General features: G+C 58.8%; 5 protein-coding genes across 5 annotated transcripts; 1 reads left to right on the forward strand and 4 right to left on the reverse strand.

Annotated features, from left to right (window-relative positions):
- Positions 1-2,796: 2,796 nt before the first annotated feature.
- TRAVEDRAFT_82142 (uncharacterized protein) lies at positions 2,797-3,135 on the reverse strand (the record flags this gene model as incomplete). Its single annotated transcript, XM_008045055.1, has 1 exon — positions 2,797-3,135. A coding segment is annotated over one exon (339 nt), but the record flags the coding sequence as incomplete, so codon positions are not given.
- A 3,290-nt stretch (positions 3,136-6,425) lies between these two features.
- TRAVEDRAFT_31389 (ribonuclease H-like protein) lies at positions 6,426-7,829 on the reverse strand. Its single transcript, XM_008044460.1, has 9 exons — positions 7,535-7,829; positions 7,405-7,487; positions 7,321-7,354; positions 7,080-7,267; positions 7,017-7,024; positions 6,938-6,954; positions 6,823-6,887; positions 6,728-6,759; positions 6,426-6,672 (listed from the first exon to the last, which is right to left on the reverse strand). Exons 1-9 carry the CDS (start codon positions 7,709-7,711, stop codon positions 6,596-6,598), a joined length of 681 nt encoding a protein of 226 aa, XP_008042651.1. The 5' UTR covers positions 7,712-7,829; the 3' UTR covers positions 6,426-6,595.
- A 2,003-nt stretch (positions 7,830-9,832) lies between these two features.
- TRAVEDRAFT_60703 (uncharacterized protein) lies at positions 9,833-13,543 on the forward strand. Its single transcript, XM_008045056.1, has 5 exons — positions 9,833-9,845; positions 9,897-10,426; positions 10,486-11,194; positions 11,252-11,627; positions 11,681-13,543. Exons 2-5 carry the CDS (start codon positions 9,938-9,940, stop codon positions 13,407-13,409), a joined length of 3,303 nt encoding a protein of 1,100 aa, XP_008043247.1. The 5' UTR covers positions 9,833-9,845; positions 9,897-9,937; the 3' UTR covers positions 13,410-13,543.
- A 190-nt stretch (positions 13,544-13,733) lies between these two features.
- TRAVEDRAFT_132644 (uncharacterized protein) lies at positions 13,734-15,166 on the reverse strand (the record flags this gene model as incomplete). The annotated part of the gene is made up of 2 exons (XM_008045057.1): positions 13,734-14,408; positions 14,459-15,166. The coding sequence occupies 2 exons, from the start codon at positions 15,164-15,166 to the stop codon at positions 13,734-13,736; spliced, it is 1,383 nt and encodes a 460-aa protein (XP_008043248.1).
- Positions 15,167-15,591: 425 nt separating this feature from the next.
- Positions 15,592-17,629, reverse strand: TRAVEDRAFT_154380 (uncharacterized protein; the record flags this gene model as incomplete). Its single annotated transcript, XM_008045058.1, has 13 exons — positions 15,592-15,606; positions 15,672-16,215; positions 16,272-16,313; positions 16,376-16,413; positions 16,472-16,544; positions 16,595-16,737; positions 16,789-16,841; positions 16,902-16,969; positions 17,026-17,097; positions 17,173-17,207; positions 17,259-17,337; positions 17,404-17,442; positions 17,540-17,629. 12 exons carry the CDS (start codon positions 17,627-17,629, stop codon positions 15,826-15,828), a joined length of 1,122 nt encoding a protein of 373 aa, XP_008043249.1. The 3' UTR covers positions 15,592-15,606; positions 15,672-15,825.
- Between the last annotated feature and the right edge of the window lie 811 nt (positions 17,630-18,440).

Raw genomic sequence — 18,440 nt, forward strand, 5'->3', positions numbered from 1 at the left:
GGAGAGAAGCATAAGAAACGAAACGAGAACGCAACCGGGAGAAGACCGAGAAACAGAACTCCTCCTCCATACAACCGAAACTCCTCCTCAGCGCGGAGAGGCTCCTCCTCAGCGTGGAGAGACTCCTCCTCAGCGTAGAGAGACTCCTCCTGGCCTTCAGCGGAGCCCGAGGCACCCGCGAAACATGGTGAACTTGGGGCCGGCGAGGGGCTTGGTGAAGATGTCGGCGACGTTATCGTCAGTGGGGATCCAGTGGACGTGCAGTTGCTCGGTGGCGACGTAGTCGCGGATAATGTGGTGCTTAACGTCGATGTGTTTCGTTTTGGAGTGGTGGGTGGGATCGCCGGCGAGGGTGACCGCAGCGCTGTTGTCAACGGCGAGGGGCGTGGGGCGGGTCTGTTCGTGTCCGATGGCGAGGAGAACGCTGCGGAGCCAGACGCCCTCCTTGCTAGCCTCCGCCGCGGCGATGTACTCAGCCTCGGTCGTAGAGCCGCTCGGAGTAGGCTGCTTACGTGCCGCCCAGGAGATCATCCCAGAACCCAGAGAGAAGCAGTAACCGCCGACGGAGCGGCGCGAGTCCGCGCAGCGCGCGTAGTTCGAGTCAGTGTAGCCCAGGAGGAACGCGGCGCGAGAACCTCCGAGGTGGAGGGCGAGAGTTCGAGTGCCTTTCAGGTATCGGACGACGCGCTTGGCGGCCTCCCAGTGGTTCCGACCGTAGCAGTCCAGGAACTGAGAGAGCTGCTGCACGGCGAAAGAGATGTCCGGGCGCGAGCCGACCGCGACGTAGTTGAGACTCCCGACAAGAGCACGGTAGGGCCAAGTGCTCGCGGCGTCCTTCTCTTCGTCAGTTTTCGGAGAGTCGTGGAGACGGGAGAGGTTGCAGTCGGTCTCCATAGGAGTGAGAACGGGGTGGGCATCCGAGAGGCCGAACTGGGAGACGATGCGGTCGATGAGGGCCGTCTGGGAGATCATGGACGTGCGAGAAGCGCGGTCGCGGGCAATGGCGATGCCGATGCAGAACTTCGCTTCGCCGAGATCGGAGATGTTCCATTGACGGCGCAGGTCGGCTTTGAACAGAGCACCGGCGGCGGGAGAGCTGGCGATGGCGAGGAAGTCGTCGACGTGCACGCCGGTGATCACGGTGCCCTCAGCGGTAGTCCGGTGGTACAGGCAGTATTCGCTGGGAACGCGAGAGAAACCGACAGCGACGAGGTGGTCATGCATGGTCCGGTTCCAGGTGCGGCCGCCCTGCGGCATGCCGTACAAGCCTTTGCGCAGCTCCCAGACCCAGTCAGACTTGCCGGGCATCTCGAAACCCCGAGGCTGCTCCATATAGCAAATCTCGTTGTCGGGAAGAGTCCCGTAGAGGAAGGCAGTCTTAACATCGACCTGATGCAAGTCCCAGTCAAGAGAGGCAGCGAGGTGCACGAGCACGCGGAAAGACTCAAGGCGCATCGTCGGGGAGGTGGTACTATAATAGTCCTGGCCCCAAACGGCCTCGTAACCTTTGCAGACCCAGCGCGCTTTGAAACGAACGGGATTGCCGTTCTCGTCGCGTTTAAGGCGAAAGACGGGCTTCCCGTGCATGATGCGACGCTTGTCGGGGACAGATGAACGCGGGATGAGATTGTACACACCGAGGTCCTTGATGGAGGTGAACTCCTCGTCGAGGGCGGCACGCCACTCGGCGGCGAAAGGGCTCGCGAAAGCGTCCTTCAGGGAGGTGGGGTCGCCTTCGTAGTTGCTGTCAAGTTGAAGAGAAGCAGCGAGAGCCAAATCAAGATCGGTGAAGTTGGCGATGTCAGCCTCAACACGAGCGTCGTGGCGAGCGACACGTTCGGCGGCGGCGCGAGCAGAGCTCGCCTTGCAGTCGGCGACAGCGCGTTCCAAAGCAGTAACCCAGGGGAGACCATCAGCGATAGCACGTCGTTCAGTAGGTTGCCTAGCGCGAGAGGAAGAGCGTAGCGCAGGAGCGGGAGCAGCGGGAAGGACAGCTAAAGGATCAGCCACCGACGACGCGGTCACGTGAGGAGGGGGGGGCGCGTCGGGGAGAGGAAGCGCCGGTGGAACGGCGGGCAACGCGGGAGGTGGCACGACAGGAAGAAGAGAGGGGGGTGGGTACGGTGCGGTATGAGGAACGGAGGGTACGAAAACGGGATCATCCTCCCAAGGGGGCGCGGAGATAATGAGAGGAGAGGGGGAAGAGGAAGACGCAGGAGCGGAAGGGGAGGGGGCACTCGGAGGCGCGGAAGGGGGTGACGCGGAAGGAGTCGCGGCGGACGACTCGTGAGACTCAATAAAAGAGACATGATAGGAAGAAATGACGCGATGAGTAGAGGGGTGATAACAACGATAAGTTTTGGAATTAGAACCGTAACCAATAAGGATGCACTCGAAAGAGCGGGCGCGAAGTTTAGGGTTGTGAGTATTAATATGTACGAAAGCGCGACAACCGATCTCGCGAATGTGGCGAAAAGAGGGAGGAAAACCGTACCAAGCTTCGTAGGGGCTGACGCCGCGAGGGAGAGAGGAAGAGGGGGTCCGGTTCGTGAGGTAACACGCGGTGACGTACAATTCGTCCCAGCGGTTCTCAGGAACCTTCGCGGCGATGCGCATAGCGCGCGACTTGCCAAGGTAGGTGCGATGAGCACGCTCGACCTTTCCGTTCTGAGCGGAGGTCTCCGCGGCAGTCCACTCGAAACGAACACCCAGCTCGGCGCAGACGGCCTTGATCTCCTTCGTGACACATTCGCCGTTGTCCGTGATGATGCGGCGAACAGGGCAACCCTCCGCGCGACGAGCGATGAGGAAGGTCCGAAGGGTCGACGAACAGTCGCCCTTGGACCGGAGAGGAAAAGCCCAGCCGAAAGACGAAAAGTCATCGATTATGTCAAGGGAACAGATATTGCCGCTGGCAGACCGGGTACATTGGTCCCCAGTCGCGTCTATGTAGTAGGTCGCCCCCCGTTCCGTGCTCCGAACCCCCTCCCGGACCTTAGGCACAGGCGAGCGAGTCTGCTTGCCCAGAATGCAATGGTCACATTTGGAAGGGAGGAGGGATAGGTTAACGGGCGTACCGGCAGCGCGAGCCTGGGTCGCGACGGTGTACGTTGCACGGTAGTTGGCGTGTCCAAGACGGCGGTGCCAGGTTTCGAGAGTCGGAACGCGGGAGACAGCGAAAGCGGATTCGATGGAGGGAGGAATGCCAGACAGGGAATAGAGGCCCTTGCCGACGCGAGTGCCGCGGAAGAAAGCGGCGCCGCTGCGGTTCCGGAGAGTGACACCAGTAGCGTCAAAACCGACGAGATAGCCGTGCGGACCGTCACAGAGAGCGCGGACAGAGATCAAGCGCACAGAGGCGGCGGGAACGTGCAGGGCGTGGTCAAGAATGAGATGTTTGCCACGGCCGAGAGACAGGCGAATCTTGCCAATGCCTGTGGCGAAGATGACACTGCCGTTGACACCGCGAATGCCGCGGGGCGCGATGGGGGAAAGCTCGAAGAAATCCTCGCGGACGGGGCTAAGATGCGTCGACGCGCCGGAATCGAAGAGGAACGGCTCCACAGTGGCGGAGGTGGCGGCGTAGGCAGAGTCCCAGGCCGCAGAGACATGGAAAGGGTCCGCGGTGGCGAGGTAAGACTCGTACTGCATGTCGCCAAAGGTGTCCAGATCAGTGAGCCACTCAGGAGGGATGTCGTCAGACGGAAGCTGAGTGGGACCGTCGTCAAGAACCTCAGTGATTGAAGCGGCAGAGTGGGCGACCTCAGAAGAGCCAGCAGGAGCGACAGTAGTCAGAAAGAAAGCCTTTCCGGTCGCGTCGAAGAACTTGCGCGGACCGGACGAAGCGGCAGCAGGAGCAGCGGCAGGAGCAGTGCCCGCACGCGCGGCCTTGCGCGCGGCGACACGAGCCTCGACTTCGGAACGGCGCTTCTCCATAGGACCACCGGGCTGAAAGCAATCGGCGGTGACATGACCTTGACGCTTGCAGTTGCTGCATTGCTTGGGAACGCGGCCGTTGCCGCGCTGGGGTTGCGCGGACATAGCGAGGTCCGTAGTCAATCCAGAGCCGGGTTTGGTATCGGCGCGGATAGTCTGCTCCATCTCGAGACGTTTGATGATGTCTGGGACGGTGTATGGAGCAGCCACAGTGGCGCGGGCGAGAGCATCGGCGATCGAGCGTTGGATGTGGATCTGACCGTCGCGCATCATGTGCAGAAGAGCGACCTTCGCGAGAGAGTCGATATTGAGGGGGCCCATAGTGATGATCTGCCGACAGAGCGTGATGCACTGGTGGGCCTGGGGCACGAGCGGCTTGGCGTCGTCGAAGCGAAGCTGCAGGAGGTCCCGGAGAAGAAGGACCTGGACGTGCGGGCCGCGGTTCTGGTGACGATCGTGCAGGAACGTCCAGAGCTCGGACGCGAGGGTGATGTCGGCGAGATGCTCGCGCTCGTCGGCAGAGCACTGGATGCGCAAATACGAGAGGACATGATGGTTGTTGGCGGTCCAGGCGCGAGCGCTCGCGGGCCGAGCGACGGGGTCCGGGCGAGTGTACAGGGGATCGACGTAGGAGATGAGGTCACCGCAGAGGGAGAGCGTGTCGTAGACGCGACGCGACCAGAGGATGTAGTTCCCGACAGTGAGGTCGAGGAGCTCATCCATGGCGATCTTGCTGAGGAAGTGCGCGGGGATGAGAGTCCGCGTGATCAGATCGGGGTCGACAGGCTCCGCCGCGGCCGAGGCATGAGCGATCGGTGCGGGGGTGGCGGTGACGGGGTGGGGTGTGTCGTCCAGAAGAAGAGCTGTGACGGACTCCATCATCGCGGCCTCCTCGGAGGAAGGTGACATGTTGAAAATGTGAAGAGGAATGAAAACGAACCGTCCGCCGACGGTGTGGAAGTCGTCGAGAACGACGAGGGGAGCGAGACGAGGAAAGTAGCAACGAGCGCGGGGGAAACGCGAAAAGAGAAATGCACACGTCTGTGGGTGCGGGGGTTCACGCGAGCGTGGTCTTGACTGGAGTCTAGGTGTTTGGTCGTCGTGGATCAAACGAGGAAGCTCATAACCTGTTAGATCCTAGACACTGGTCAGACGGGACTCAGAAGGCGTGGAACCAACTCATTGATATGTACCTAGACACTGGTCAGACGGGACTGACGGGGTACATGAGTATGGTGAACGTTAGGGGGAAGATAGCGGGGGATACGTACCTCAGAAGGCGTGGAACCAACTGAGGCACTGTAGGTAGAGGAGTGAGGTATATATATGCGGGCGCCTGTCCTATGACAGGCCCTCGTGCGTTGTACCGAGTAGAACCGGGAACCGAACTTAACAGCGTACGCCATACCAATTACCATATCTTGAGGTGCCGCAGCGCTGCCTGTCAGTCATTGGCCACAATCCATAAGCTCGTTGTGTTGCTGCACGACGGCCCTTGTCGTTGAACAGCATATCGCTTCACTTGGGGCGCACCCCCAAGGCACCCGGCGATCGAGATTGAGATTGCCTTTAGCGATTCAGCACGCTCCCTTTTTAGCAGGACGAGAAGCGTTTCGAACTTTGTAGCTTGCCGCTCAGACCTCAGGCCTCAGGCCTCAGGCATCAGCATCGCCGGAGGTTGAACGCTGAACGAGACTCCCATAAAGCGTCCATCCTGTCCCTGTCCACAAAGCAGCACCGACCTTCGCAGCCTCAATCAGCCGCTATTCCTGTCCCATTCCTCCGAGATGTTCGGTGCCCAGGTCGACGTCGAGCATGCAGGCTCAACCTCGGGCGAGCCGCCTTCAGAATCAATGACGTTCGTCTCCGCGCCCTGCATTCTCGGATAAACGTCTCCGCTTTACTCAATTGCGTCCCGCCGCTTGCCTGGTATGGACGGACTATGTTCAGAATTTCACTGGTGTCGCCTAGATAGGCATCTGGATAGCGCGGCGCCCATACATGACACCTGCGATAGGTGTTGATGTCGAGGCCTCGAGAAGACGGGCCCGTGGGCGTGCGTGATTGAAGGTGATTGGCTTTGTGCGGGGGGCGTTCGCGAGGTGAGTGCGGGGGCAGCTGGCGGGGGTGGGGAATGATTTCCCCGCATGTTCCCAACGTGCTGCCGTAAGCTGGTGTTCTGGAGTCGTCGTCGAGGCATCGTCTGGAGCAGGTCGAGCGTGCAACCACCCAGAAATTACGAATACTGGATGGTAACGCGCTAGTTAGAAGGTTGAATGACCGGAGGTTGGGCCCATCTCGGATGCGGGACGAAAAAGGAGGAGGGAGAAGGCCATGGTCATGAGATGAGGTACTCGGATGGACGATGAACGCCGCGCTGCCTATCAAAAGGAAGTTCTTCGGGACAGAGTCCATACATGTCAAGCTGCTGATTCTCGCTATAGCCACACCTGGATGAGGAAGCCCTCGTCAAGCTCCACTGTGTATGGGGCGGTTGTACGGCTTTCCTGCGGGATGTCAACATGTAATCTACTGAGAAAACGCACATAAGACTGTTGCGAGTGTGATCTTCGTCGCACGTACATGGGAGGGTGGTCGTCTGCGCGTGGATCGATATACACTTCGCGGCGACATCGGAGGCAACGTGCATAAGAGGGGTTCAGTACCGACGACCCAACTCAACCGGCGGTGCCAAATTTGGCGGGAGGAAGAGATTCTTCCGGTACCACTGAAGTTCTGTGACGGAATCGTCAATGTGGGGTCAATGTGCGTAGCGTCCAACGTCACTTACCTCGTATCGACCCTTTAATGTCGTCTAGAGCCCTGTGGTGGATATGGTAAGCTAAGGTACATGTTGCAACATGGTAGAAGTCGGTCGAGGCACACCTGTGGGCAGGTTCCTGATAAGGGGTGGAAGGCGATGATGTGCGGTACCAACGACGTGCAATTTCCTATGAAGATTAGATTAGCCCACGTAGTTGAGTAATGTTCTTTCATGTACTTTTATTGACGACACATCTATGAAAATGAAAATGATATGTTTAGTGAGGTATATACGACGGACCCTAAAAGCGGCGCACCAACTATCCTGCAGCACGATACACGTTAGTTGTTATCACATCACAAAGTAAGGCCGGACTTACCGGTAGTGAAGCCAGTCCACGATGCTGGGCATCTCACCAACCAAGAAAGCTCTGTCCATGTGTACCGAGTTGCCTGCGAGTACGCCAGTTCGGTCCTTTGGTATCCATCGCTTGATGTAGTTGAGCACTTGCTGCTCTACGAAGTCCTTCGTATACGGCGAGTCGAGACAAGCTTCGGTCAGGCCACTCTAGGGAAATGATATCAGGTAACAATTGGAAAGGCCAAGTGATCAGCACGAACCGCGCCGTGTGTGTCTTGACACCAGTCACCCATCCTAAACGCGGTATCAGCCTCAGTAATGACGGCGAAACGCATACGGCTTACTTGTCGAGCACCTCTTTATCCGTTCGGATAATGTAAGAGACCCCCTCGTCCATGACTTCGAGGTTCCCGTTTGTGATCAGAACCTGCGAGAGTCTGGCCTATGTTTCCGCGCAGAGACGGAATGACTTACAGCTATCTCGATTATTCTGTCTGTCCTCGGGTCCAGTCCCGTCATCTCACAGTCAATCCACACAAGCGGGCCGGCTTGCCAGTCCAAAGATTTCGGCTCCATGCGTGTTCGCAGAGTTCGTATATGTGTAGGGCGTAGGCACTTGCGTGTGGTCGACGTAAGGATCGACCTGAGCATTCGGAAATAAGCAGGATATTCTAGGTGGCCGCTGAGCTTCTCAGTAGACAGTCTTCGCCAGAAAGCAACCAGAACAATTACAGGACAAGCTCAAGGAAAGACGGTGAGCGGAGGAGCTAAGCAAGAGCTAAGAGTGAGGGCGCTCATTAAAAAGCCACATGGCTGATTATATAATTAATCTCAGATCCCCGCATTGTGGCTCACCTCCGGAGTGCAGCAACTCTTGTTCTTTCCGCCACCACATCTATCCGCACTCGCGCGAGACTACGCCGACGATGGCGAGTCCGTACTCAACCCCTAGGTATCCCGGCGCACCCAACCCGACACCTCGCAGCACTCAAAAGGGCCTGCGCCCGCCCATTCACAATCCATATGACAAGTTCACCCAGCCCGAGTTCGACGCGTGGATCGGCGACATTACTGGCGCGCTGAAGCGCGCACTGGGCAGAGAAGAAGCTCCTTTGCCGGTACAACTCGCACCGTCGCACCCAACCGACGAGGAAGGCGTCGAGGACTCCTTCGCGGAGGTGAAGGCGCGTCGCTTGGCTAAAGGGAAGGAACGCGCCCGAGACGAAGATCTTGAAGCGGAGGCGCCTCCAGTCCAGGAGGACTCAGATGAAGAAGACCGTTGGGGCGTGACGTACTCGGGCGAGGATTATTCCGACGAGGAGAGCAGGTCGGGTGAGGAAAGTGAGGAGGAAGCACCGCGGGTCGGTGAGGCAGAGGTAATCGACCTGCTTTCCGACGAAGAAGACGAAGACGAAGGTGTCGAAGATGAGGGCGTGGCTGCGGTTGCGGGAGACTATGACGAGGAGGCCGAGGGTAGCGATGCCGGGTCTGAGGACGACGTCGACGAATCTCCACGAAGCAGCCCCGCTGCAGGACCGTCTCGCGTAGCTCACTCTTACGCGCACGAAGTGACTGAGATTCTCGACTCTGATGAAGAGCAGGAGGATCCCGAAGAGCAGGAGGAGGAGCGTGCCGTCCCCGCCCGATTCCAGCGGAAACCCGCCACTGTCGAGTTTGGAGTTCAGGAGTCAGACGAGGGAGAGAACTCCGAAGAGGAAGCGGACGAGGAGCAGGAAGAGGAAGAGGCGGACGGTAAGCCCATTGAGAGTTCACAAAGCATCGCGTTCTCAACTGCCTCCAGCGTTTCCACCTCGCGAGCAGCGCGCAGAGCCTGTCGACATTGCAGATCCTTGGCAAGGCCCCGCTACCTATGCCGAGGACTTCTACTCGGGTGGGGATATACCTGCCAGCACCGAGCGCGGAAATGCTCATGTCCTTCCCACTGAGGACGATGCTGGTACGACAGTGCGCTATCACAAGGTATACGTTGCTCATCTCTCTCCCCACCCAGAACTGCCTGCAGACGAGTCAATGCAAACACCCGATTTACCCGACCCCTGGGATGGACCAAAGAAATATGCGGAAGACTTCTACGACGGTGGAGACATGCCCACCACCACCGTCGAAGATGCAGACCCTCACACGCTTCCCGCCGAGGTCGACCCCGCAGAAGAACTGCCCGTAGACGAACCAGTTCAGACACCCGACTTGTCCGACCCTTGGGAGGGTCCGCGCAACTTCGCGGAGGACTTCTACGCAGGCGGTGACGCCCTCCCTAATCCCGCAGACGGCGCTACACCCTCACATCTTACACCGAAAGACGAAGGCGGTCTGTTCATCCCTGGGATCTCGAATGGACTTGAAGCCAAGGCGGACGTGGCTAACGCGCCCCCGCCCGGGCCTTTTGACATTGACGACCTGTACGCAGACGCCGACGAGGCCGCCCTTGAAGCCCACGCAGCAGACGGTCAAGACGAAGACGGGTCGAGCGACGAGCGCTCGCCGTCCCCTCCGTCCGCGACTCTCCGGACACATGTGGACTGGAACTGGCCTCCCGCGTTTCCTGGACGCGTCGCGACGCGACCGGGGCACATCGAGGGCCTTGACCGAGAGGTCTTTGACATCAGCGACGACGAAGAAGACGAGCTCGCGCCTAGCCCAGAGCCCGCCACAGCTTATCTGGAGCCCGCCGCAGAGCAACCACCGGTGTCGATCGAAGTGGCTGAGGCACAACCAGAGCCGGCGGAGGACAAGCCGCAATTGCCCGAACTGGACACGGCCAACGGTAAGCATCTCCACTTATGGTCTCGTGTACAGCACGTCTTAGTTGTTACAGACGCCTCCACGTTGTATAGCGAATTCGACGAGATCTACGACATGAACGCAGCGGGTGCACCATTCACCCTGCAGTCATCGTTCGAGCCCATTAGTCCGCCCGGCTTGGACTTTGGCGACCTCCCCGTATTTGCGGGTGCTTTTGCTCCTGCTCAGATGGAAGAGATCAACGCGCTCGACAGCGCTGAAGCACCACCTGCCCTCGAGATCCCTGCTGCTCCGGGTCCTCTCGACATCCCGGGCATAGTTGTCGCCGAGAGCTCGCTTGCTCAGGACGAAATTCTCACAGCGACTTCGGACCCAGCACGGAACTCTGTGGGCCTGGAGGAAGTATTTGGTGAAGACGAGCTGCAGATGCCCGCGGCTGCCGAGCCCGAGGTGATCGTCGAGGCAGAAGACGACGACGACATAAGGTCGTCCGTCCCGCCCGAGGATAACATCGACGTCTTTTCCGTGCACGACCCCATTGAGGTGTTCGTCACCACCGAGTACTTTGTGGAGGAAGTAAGCACTGGAGGCCGTGGTACTGAGGTCCGCCCACTCCTTTGTCCGTGCCTGCCGTCGCTCAGTCCCTGACGTCTATTTCTTAGGAACCTGAACACGTCGTGTTGGAAGAAGGTGAAGCCTCTCCACACGCGGCACCGTCTGACACGAGCCGTGAACCCCTCATCGAAGAGGCCTCTCCCAATCCCGCTCCCGAGGACACCGAAGGAGAAGCCAGCGACCCCACCGCGAAGTCCGAGCAGCGAGAGGTGCCTGCCGCCCCCGCCGCGCTCGAGCGCACCCGCTCGTCGTCCGACTTCCCACCCCCGATATCGGCAAATCCGGACGTGCCGGACCCCGCCAGTCTCTCCCACACGCCGCGCTCTCCCGCGAGCCCGGAGCCGGCGCGGTCGTCGCCCAGTGCTGAGGGGCACGATGCGAACTCGCTCCCCGCGAACGCTGCGCTGCACCCGCTGTTCCGCAAGCTCGCGGCAGAGACACGCACGCGTAGCCCGAGTGGGTTGTTCACCCCGCTAACGGATGGACACTCAGCTTCTGTTACACCTGAGGGCGAATCGTCTCCTAAAACTCGTAGTGTGAGGAGTGAAGCACAGTCGGAGCCCAATGAGGTTGTGGAAGCCGAGACCGATTTGGTACAGGCCCCGTCCGACCTTCCGGAGGTAGACGAACTTGCCGAGGAGGATGTCGAGCCTATCGAAGAAGTTGTCGAACCGACTGCGGAAGACGTAGCAACTTCTGCAGAACAACTTGTAGAGGACTATGACTCCATCTCTAGCTCCCGAGAGGTATCTCCAGGTGCGCGAGCTCTCGTTAGTTCTTCCTTATATGCCATTATTGATGCGTGTTTCGTAGAAGTCCCCTTCGTGAAGCCCATTACTCAAGATGATCAAGCGGAGACCGAACGTCTTACAGATAGCCACCCGGCAGACGAGAATGGTGTAACTGCCGTGGACTTCGCCGCCGACCAACGTGATGCCACTCCTGACACGGATGTCGATGCGGATGCCGAAGGAGAAGAAGACCCGGAGTATGCGCTGTCAGTAGAAGTCACGCCGGAGGCCACCACGGAGGCATCGGAGATGGCTACCGTTCCTGAGGCTGGAGAAGAGAAGGCGGAACAGAGCATCGACGAAGGGGACGACGGGCGCGAAATTAAGTCGTCGGTCGAGCCAGAACTCGTCAAGCCTTCTGAAGATGTCTTACCCGCTCCTGAAGCGGCTCTGGACAGGTAAGCACTACCTTGTTCGTGACGAGTTGGCCACTATATTAACATCTTCCTAGCGAACCTGCTGATCAAGCATTGTCGTATCCGACCCCCGAGGACAAAGCCTCTCCAGTTGCCGAGGCTGCAACAGCTTCTTCTCCTGCCGAAGAGCCGGCCATTGTTGAGGCAGACGATGAGGTTCGGCCACTGAAGCGCAAGCGCGGCACGGCTGCTCCTGCTACGAGAATACCCAGGCTAACGCGGTCGAAGACTTCACGCTCAGTGCAGAATGCCTTCATGGATCACGTAGAGAAGAAAGTGGCCAAGACACGAGCAACGAAGGCCAAAGGCAAGGGCAAGAGAAAGGCTACAGCTGAATCAGATGAGGACGATGCGGACAACGCTTCCGTTGCGCACAGCCACTCTACAGAGAGCACGTCCGGAGGTTCATCCGCAGCCGCGCAGAAGATGCTCGTTCCGAGCAGTCGCGGGACCTCTCGAGCGTCCTCTGTGGCCTCCAACGCTCCCAGCGCATACTCTAGTCTCTCGCAGCCCTCCCCGACCATCGATCGCCTTTTGCCCAGTAACGGACACTATGGCCCTCCGCCGCCGTTCATCCACACGCATGGCATCCTACACCATCATCACGGCCGGCCCCAGGCCCCGGCGCCGGCGGCTCTCGTGGTCCAGAAACGGCAGCCGTCCGAACCTCCTGCGTCGTTGAGCGTCGTGGCTAAGCGTGCGTCCGCTGAACCCGGCCCTTCCTCGCAACCCGTGCCGTCTAAGGCCCCTGCCATGAGTTCGACGAGCTCACCAGTCACTCGATCGAATTGCCGCTTCCATACCGTCAGCGTCTTGAAGGATGAAGACGAGGAAGAGGACGGCCCTCGCATTCTCTTTGCTGTCCCCGGTTGCTCCCTCGGCGGGAACGCGGAGCTCATGAAGGACGAGGAGATCAAGGATCAAGGATACGTGAAGGCTGAGGACATCCCGCGCCTCATCCGTGATGTCGAGTCCCTTAACTTCACCCCATATGTGGTCGGCATCCTGCGCCAGCTCGTCGGCGTCGATCTGCTCCGCGAACAGGAGGTGTTCTACATCCCCCGCGCTGACGACGGTGTCATACTCAAGGCAAAGAAGAAATCGCATCGCGCGAAGCTGAAGCAGAGAGAGTCCATCAGCGCGCGCGCCTTCTCGAATGGCGGCGTGTCTCGCGCGAAGGGCTCTTCGTCCATGGCACCACCCTCCCAAGCGTCTGTGTCCACTTCCGGCGACTCGGTCAGCACCGCTGGAAAGCTGTCACAAAGAGGTAGTCTGGCGACGTCGGGATCGCTCTCCGGCAGCGATCTAAGCGATCTGGAGGACGAAGCGCCGCCCACCAAGCGAGTTAAGGAGGTGCACGCCGACGCCGAGCCGGAATCTGTCTCAATGGAGCAGCCTCCGGAAGCAGCACCCGCCGCGTCCGAAGCAGCCAACGCTGAAGTCGCTGAAGAGAACGCTGGTCCCTCGACTGCCACGTCAAAATCGCGCAAGCTGCAGCCGCGACGCAGCCGGAGGCTTGGTGTCGACGCTCTTGCCTACAAGCCGGAGGTTGCAGAAAGCGACGGGTCAGGGGAGGACGACGAGGCTGAGACGAAGAAGAAGCGGAAGAAGGGCGGCAAGAGGGGCGTGAAGCGCACCAGGACCGAGGAGAACGGCGAGGCACCGGCTGAAGAGGCCTCGGAGCAGCCCAAGAGGCGTCGCGTCCGCGCGAGCACGTCAAACGGCCACAAGCCTGCCGCGGATACCGAGGAGGCCGCGTCTTGACGGGACTGATGCAACCCAGTTGGACTTCATATTGCTGTTTTGTTCTGAGGATCGTTATTCTACGCATTGAAATCATATTCTGTATCATAGTCATGTGCTCCACTGCCTGTCGGTTATAATTTGAAGGTTGAAGCTTGAAGGTTGATAGTTGTGACGTCAATGATATCTACATGGCTCTGTCCGACAATCTGAGAGCCTGATTGAGTCGCGTCTGATTTGCAACATATGGTTCCCCCTGGAGATGTTGTAAGTTAACAACATCACTCGCCAGACAGCTGAAACTACAACACGGGGTACAGAATGTACCAAACACAGGTCGACTCGTTAGTAGGCGATGGCGTATTCCGAGGAGGGTGCCTCATCCTCGGACGTCTCCTCCACCACCGCGCTCAGCCGGAATGTCTCGTCCGCAGGAGCTAGGCTGAGCGACGCAACCTCGTCCAAGAGAAGTTCGCGCGCCGCATTCTCCCTCACGATGATCCGAGAGGCGAGGTCTTCGAGGTCCTCCTGGGACAGCGCGGCTGCGGAAAGTATGATTGCCATAAGCCGGTACGCAGAGGGGATGTCCAGGACGGTGTCCTCGAGCGCAGCCACCTCGGGCTCGAAGGCTTTCGCCAGCGCTCCAGCCGTGTCCACTAGGTTTCGTGAGGTAGGTTCGGAGAGGAAGGTAGCGACGAAGTTCGCGTCCGCGTCATCGCCGCCTGCGAGAGCGACGGACACCATCGCCCGTACGAAGCGATAGCGCCGCCCGGTCCGTAATGACTTGCAGAAGCTCTCGGCGCGGCGCAGATCCCTGGATGCGAAGACGGCCTTGGCCTCCTTGTGACATTGCTCGAAAATGGGGAGGGGTTCGTTCGAGGACAGCATGAGGGGCGTTGGCAGACTCGTTACGTTGTCCTCTTCGTCATCGTCATCGCGGAGGCCGTATACCTCGCTCCGCTGCAGGTCGGAAGAGAAGACATCCTGAGGTCTGGGGTACAAGCATTGGTCGAGCATGTCCTGCGAAACGTTAGCTAACACTAACAGCGGGGACGCTTGAATAAACTTACCATCATTATATATCGAATTTTGAGCGATATCGTATCCTCTTCGAGGACACTCTCGATATGCTCCACCAAGGAGAGCCCGTCAACTATCGGAGATGCCTCTGTCGATGAGACAACGCGGCGGAGGATTCGGCAGAGGGCGATACAGTGGTGGTCGGAACTCTTTCCGGTCTCCGTAAAGAGCAGGTTGACGAGGTCTTGGACGTCACCGCAGCTCAGGACGCCGAGAGTGAGAAGCTCTCCGACGAAGGCTGCCAAGGTCAAAGCGTCCTCCGAACCGTCCGAGGCGAGCGCAAGTTGCAGCTCGTCTAACACAGCAGTCCTAAGGGTAGATTGCAGGGACGCTGCCGGGTTCACCAGGTAGTACGGATCCACGCCCCGCCAGCGCAGATCTTCTCCTTCAGCCTCGTCTACCGCGCGCTGGACCATCCTGGCATAGAGGTTAAGGCGAGGGGGGTCTGCTACACACCGCTGTACAATCAACCCCGCACAGGCCTCCACAGCCGTCGCGTCTCCTCTCCGCTCTGCGCGCACGACCACATCGACGAAGCGTCCAGCGATAGCGTCGAACGTAGCACCGGCCACCTTGTTCAAAAGCCCACAAGTCGTTCTGCGCACGACTGACTCGTCGACGGGTTGGCTCCAAGGACGCCAGCGCTGCGGCAGCGGCATGCGCTTGAACGAGGCGATCGGCGTGGTCGGGGTCGACATCCTGATGGCCAAGCTTGACGGGGCGGTCGTCGTGGTCGGGAGGAAGACGGAAGGACAATGAGCCCCCGTGAGCGAACAGAGCGTTCTCAGCCATAGGTGCCAGCGCGCGGCTGGGAGGGCCCATGAGACAATTATGAAAGCACAGAATGCGCTCACCGAGGGTGTCTTAGGATTCAGTCAGCGGTGTCGCCGTGTCGGTATCTACCGGTCGTATCCCGTGCCGAGCACGTTGCACCCTTCAAATGAACGCCAAATGAAAGTATCCGCAGCACCCCGTCCGTGATGGTTTAGACTTCTGCCGTGGCGCTATCTCGCTGTAGAATGTCGTACGGTCCGACGGCGCGTCATAGAGCGCGCCCGGTAGCAGCTGAGCGCAAGATACGCCCGCATCGACAGCCGCTGCGGCAGTGCGATCTCTCGACAATGGCGTTAGAGTGTGTCTGTAGCGCGTGGCAATCAGCATTCCGTAACTGTAGCAACGAGCGCGGAAGTTAATCCAGCTCACATTAAGGAGGAAATGAACTATCCGAACGGGGTAGACAAAGCATCAGCGAGAGCATGAGAACAAGAACACGGAGCATGCGGTACTAGGAATATAACGGAATTTACCAGAGACCCACGCGGGTCGTCTTTGCCACGGGGTGTGGCAGCGGGTGGAACTACGCCCTGCCCCTCTTCTTCTTCGGGGCCTCATCCTCGGATCCGTCCTCGTCAGCGTCCTTCGATCTCTTCGCGCCCCGCTTTTTGGGTGGTGCCTTCCCTTTAGGCGACGGGTCCGCCGTATCCTCGTCGGATGCGAAAGCATCGGCCGCAGCCTTCTTCTTTGGCGCCGGCTTCTTGCCCTTCACGGCGGCAGGAGCGGACACCTCGGGCTCCGCCTTCTCCTCGCCATCCTCGTCGTCGGATGCAAAGGGGTCGTCGCCTCCCTTCTTCTTGAGCTTGGGTTTGGGCTTCTTCGCTTCACCGGCAGCGGCCTTCTTCGCGGCCGTCTCCTCCGCAGCCGTAGTCTTGGCGGCATTCAATTCCGCAAAGTATTCCTCTTTGAGTGCCTGTTACGCCCCCTTGTTATGAGCAGATAGCTGACACCGGAGCGCGGAGGACATGCCTTAATCTCCGTATCCTTCATGAGCGCCGTATTCTTCCAGACCTGTGCGGATGATGGGGCACGTCAGCTTGTGCGACAAGACAGGCACAGGTTGCCTGAGTCACCGTCGACGGGATTCCGCTCGGATGCTTGCTGTCGATACCTTGAAGGACGTAAGATATCAGTGCTAGTGAGGCGGTGAGGGCGCTGGTAGTGCCTGCCTATGGAGGTGTACAGATCGGACTTGACGCCCATGAGGTTCAGACCATGATTGCGCAGCAGGACCTTCATCACCTTGATACGGAAGGTGAGCTGCTTTGTAATTTATGGAGACATTCACAAACCTCCGTGACGCTCGGCTGATCGTACACATCTGGTACGTAGACGCATACGAGGTGGGAATAGTTGGGCGTGTCGTTTTGCGGGCTGGTAGCGACCTTCGCGCGATACGCGCTCGTGGACGAGAGGGGCCCTGATACAAGAGAAGCTGTGTGCCCCTATCTAAGAACTAGATCCGGCCTCGGAATGCCTGACTTACTGGCTACAGAGTTCCAGAGAGCATCGACTCTGTCTGGCTGGGCAAATATGAGCCTTTTCGGGACAGCGTGAGCGGATCGATTGGCATCATCAGTGACCCATGACACCACGCACCACTTCCCGACCACGTAGCCGTGCTTCGTGGCGATGTCTTTGAGTTTCTCGGATGCCCCTTGTTGGACCTGCGGTCGGATTGTCAGCCAAGGGATGCGTACCCTGGTTACCAACAGGAGCATACTTCCTCGCGCAGTTCCTTCTTGCTCTTGAGCCCCTTCTTCTTGTTGGAGCGTATAGGGATGGAAGCATCGTCCTGTTACATAAACCTAAAATCAATACGCCGAGCCCGCCGAACATCGGACGCAGAGATAACGTCTTCCAACTATACCTGAATCTCTTGGACCCGCTCCGTGATCTGAGATACTGAGGATACGTTTAGCGGCGAACCTGGCCTCCGTACGACCAAGGACCTACGCAACGCCGAAGCTTCCTTCACGGCCTCTTCGACACCCTTGACCTCCGATGCGGTGTCGGACTTGTGAACCCAAAGCCACTGCCAGCCACGATCGGTAAGCTACAAGCTATACCGGTGGGTAAGTACTGGCAAATCATGTATTACCGGTTTCGTTCCGTCGTTCTGGACCATAGAGGATTTATACTAGAACCAAGTAGAGAAGCACGCAGAGGTTAGTCATATAGCGATCTGGTCGGTCTGTTGCGAAGAAAGTGCGCCTGAGCGGCCGTTAATTACGAACCTTCGTCAGAAATTCCGTGAGTGACAAGTCCGATTTTGGGGACCATTGGTACTGGTAACCCTCAGCAATAATATCGTCTTCCTTTCCCATCTCGAATGGCGCGTGCTAGAGAGAGCAGAGACAGATGGTCGTGGTAACTGGTCAAGCCACCGCGTCGCGTCACTGCGGCATTCACGCGTCGCGTTATTTGTCTCTGTTTGCTCATGTACGCGCCACCGACGCGAACCCAGCCAAGGTTAGGGTTGCGCCTGCGCCACTGTGGAAAAATCATTTTCCGGCGAGCCTTCGGCCAAGGCACTCGATTGAATTACAACACCGTAGTGCGCCGAAGCACCGACGACACCAACCCGCTCGCACAGTCTAAAAGCGACCGTGTCCGTATCATGCCCGGCTGCGCAAGGGACAATCTAAAGTTGACGATAAGTCGTGCAAAAATGACATGATACATCCAGGGCCACTGCGACTCACCATTGGCCCGCCAGACGATAGCAGCGACGATCGTCCTCCCCCGAAGCCCACCGTACGTAGGTGTCGCCAGATAAACAGGGCTTCCGCAAGATCCGCCCGAGCCTGGCCAGCAGGTCGCTCTTCGTTGACAACAATCGGTCCGCTAGAGCCCCTCGTAAGCGCGGCAGACGTTCGAGGTGGAATGCCCACGGAGCATATCCGGGATCAGACTGTGCCCCAAGACATTCCTGCAGGCTGTTCTCCAGCCAAAACCTTAGCGGTATGACGTTCCTGTGAGCCGAGCCCCCGTCATGTTCAGCCGTAATTCATCGAGGGGTGGACGGCTTCGTGATGGGTGCAGAGGCCCGGCCGCCGCGCACGCTGCGTTTCCGCCCACTTCCTGAGAGCTCATCGATGGTAGACGTAAAACCCCACTCGCTTTCTATTGGGCCGC

This window comes from Trametes versicolor (genome assembly GCF_000271585.1).
Source record: "Trametes versicolor FP-101664 SS1 unplaced genomic scaffold TRAVEscaffold_11, whole genome shotgun sequence".
Classification (NCBI taxonomy): domain Eukaryota; kingdom Fungi; phylum Basidiomycota; class Agaricomycetes; order Polyporales; family Polyporaceae; genus Trametes; species Trametes versicolor.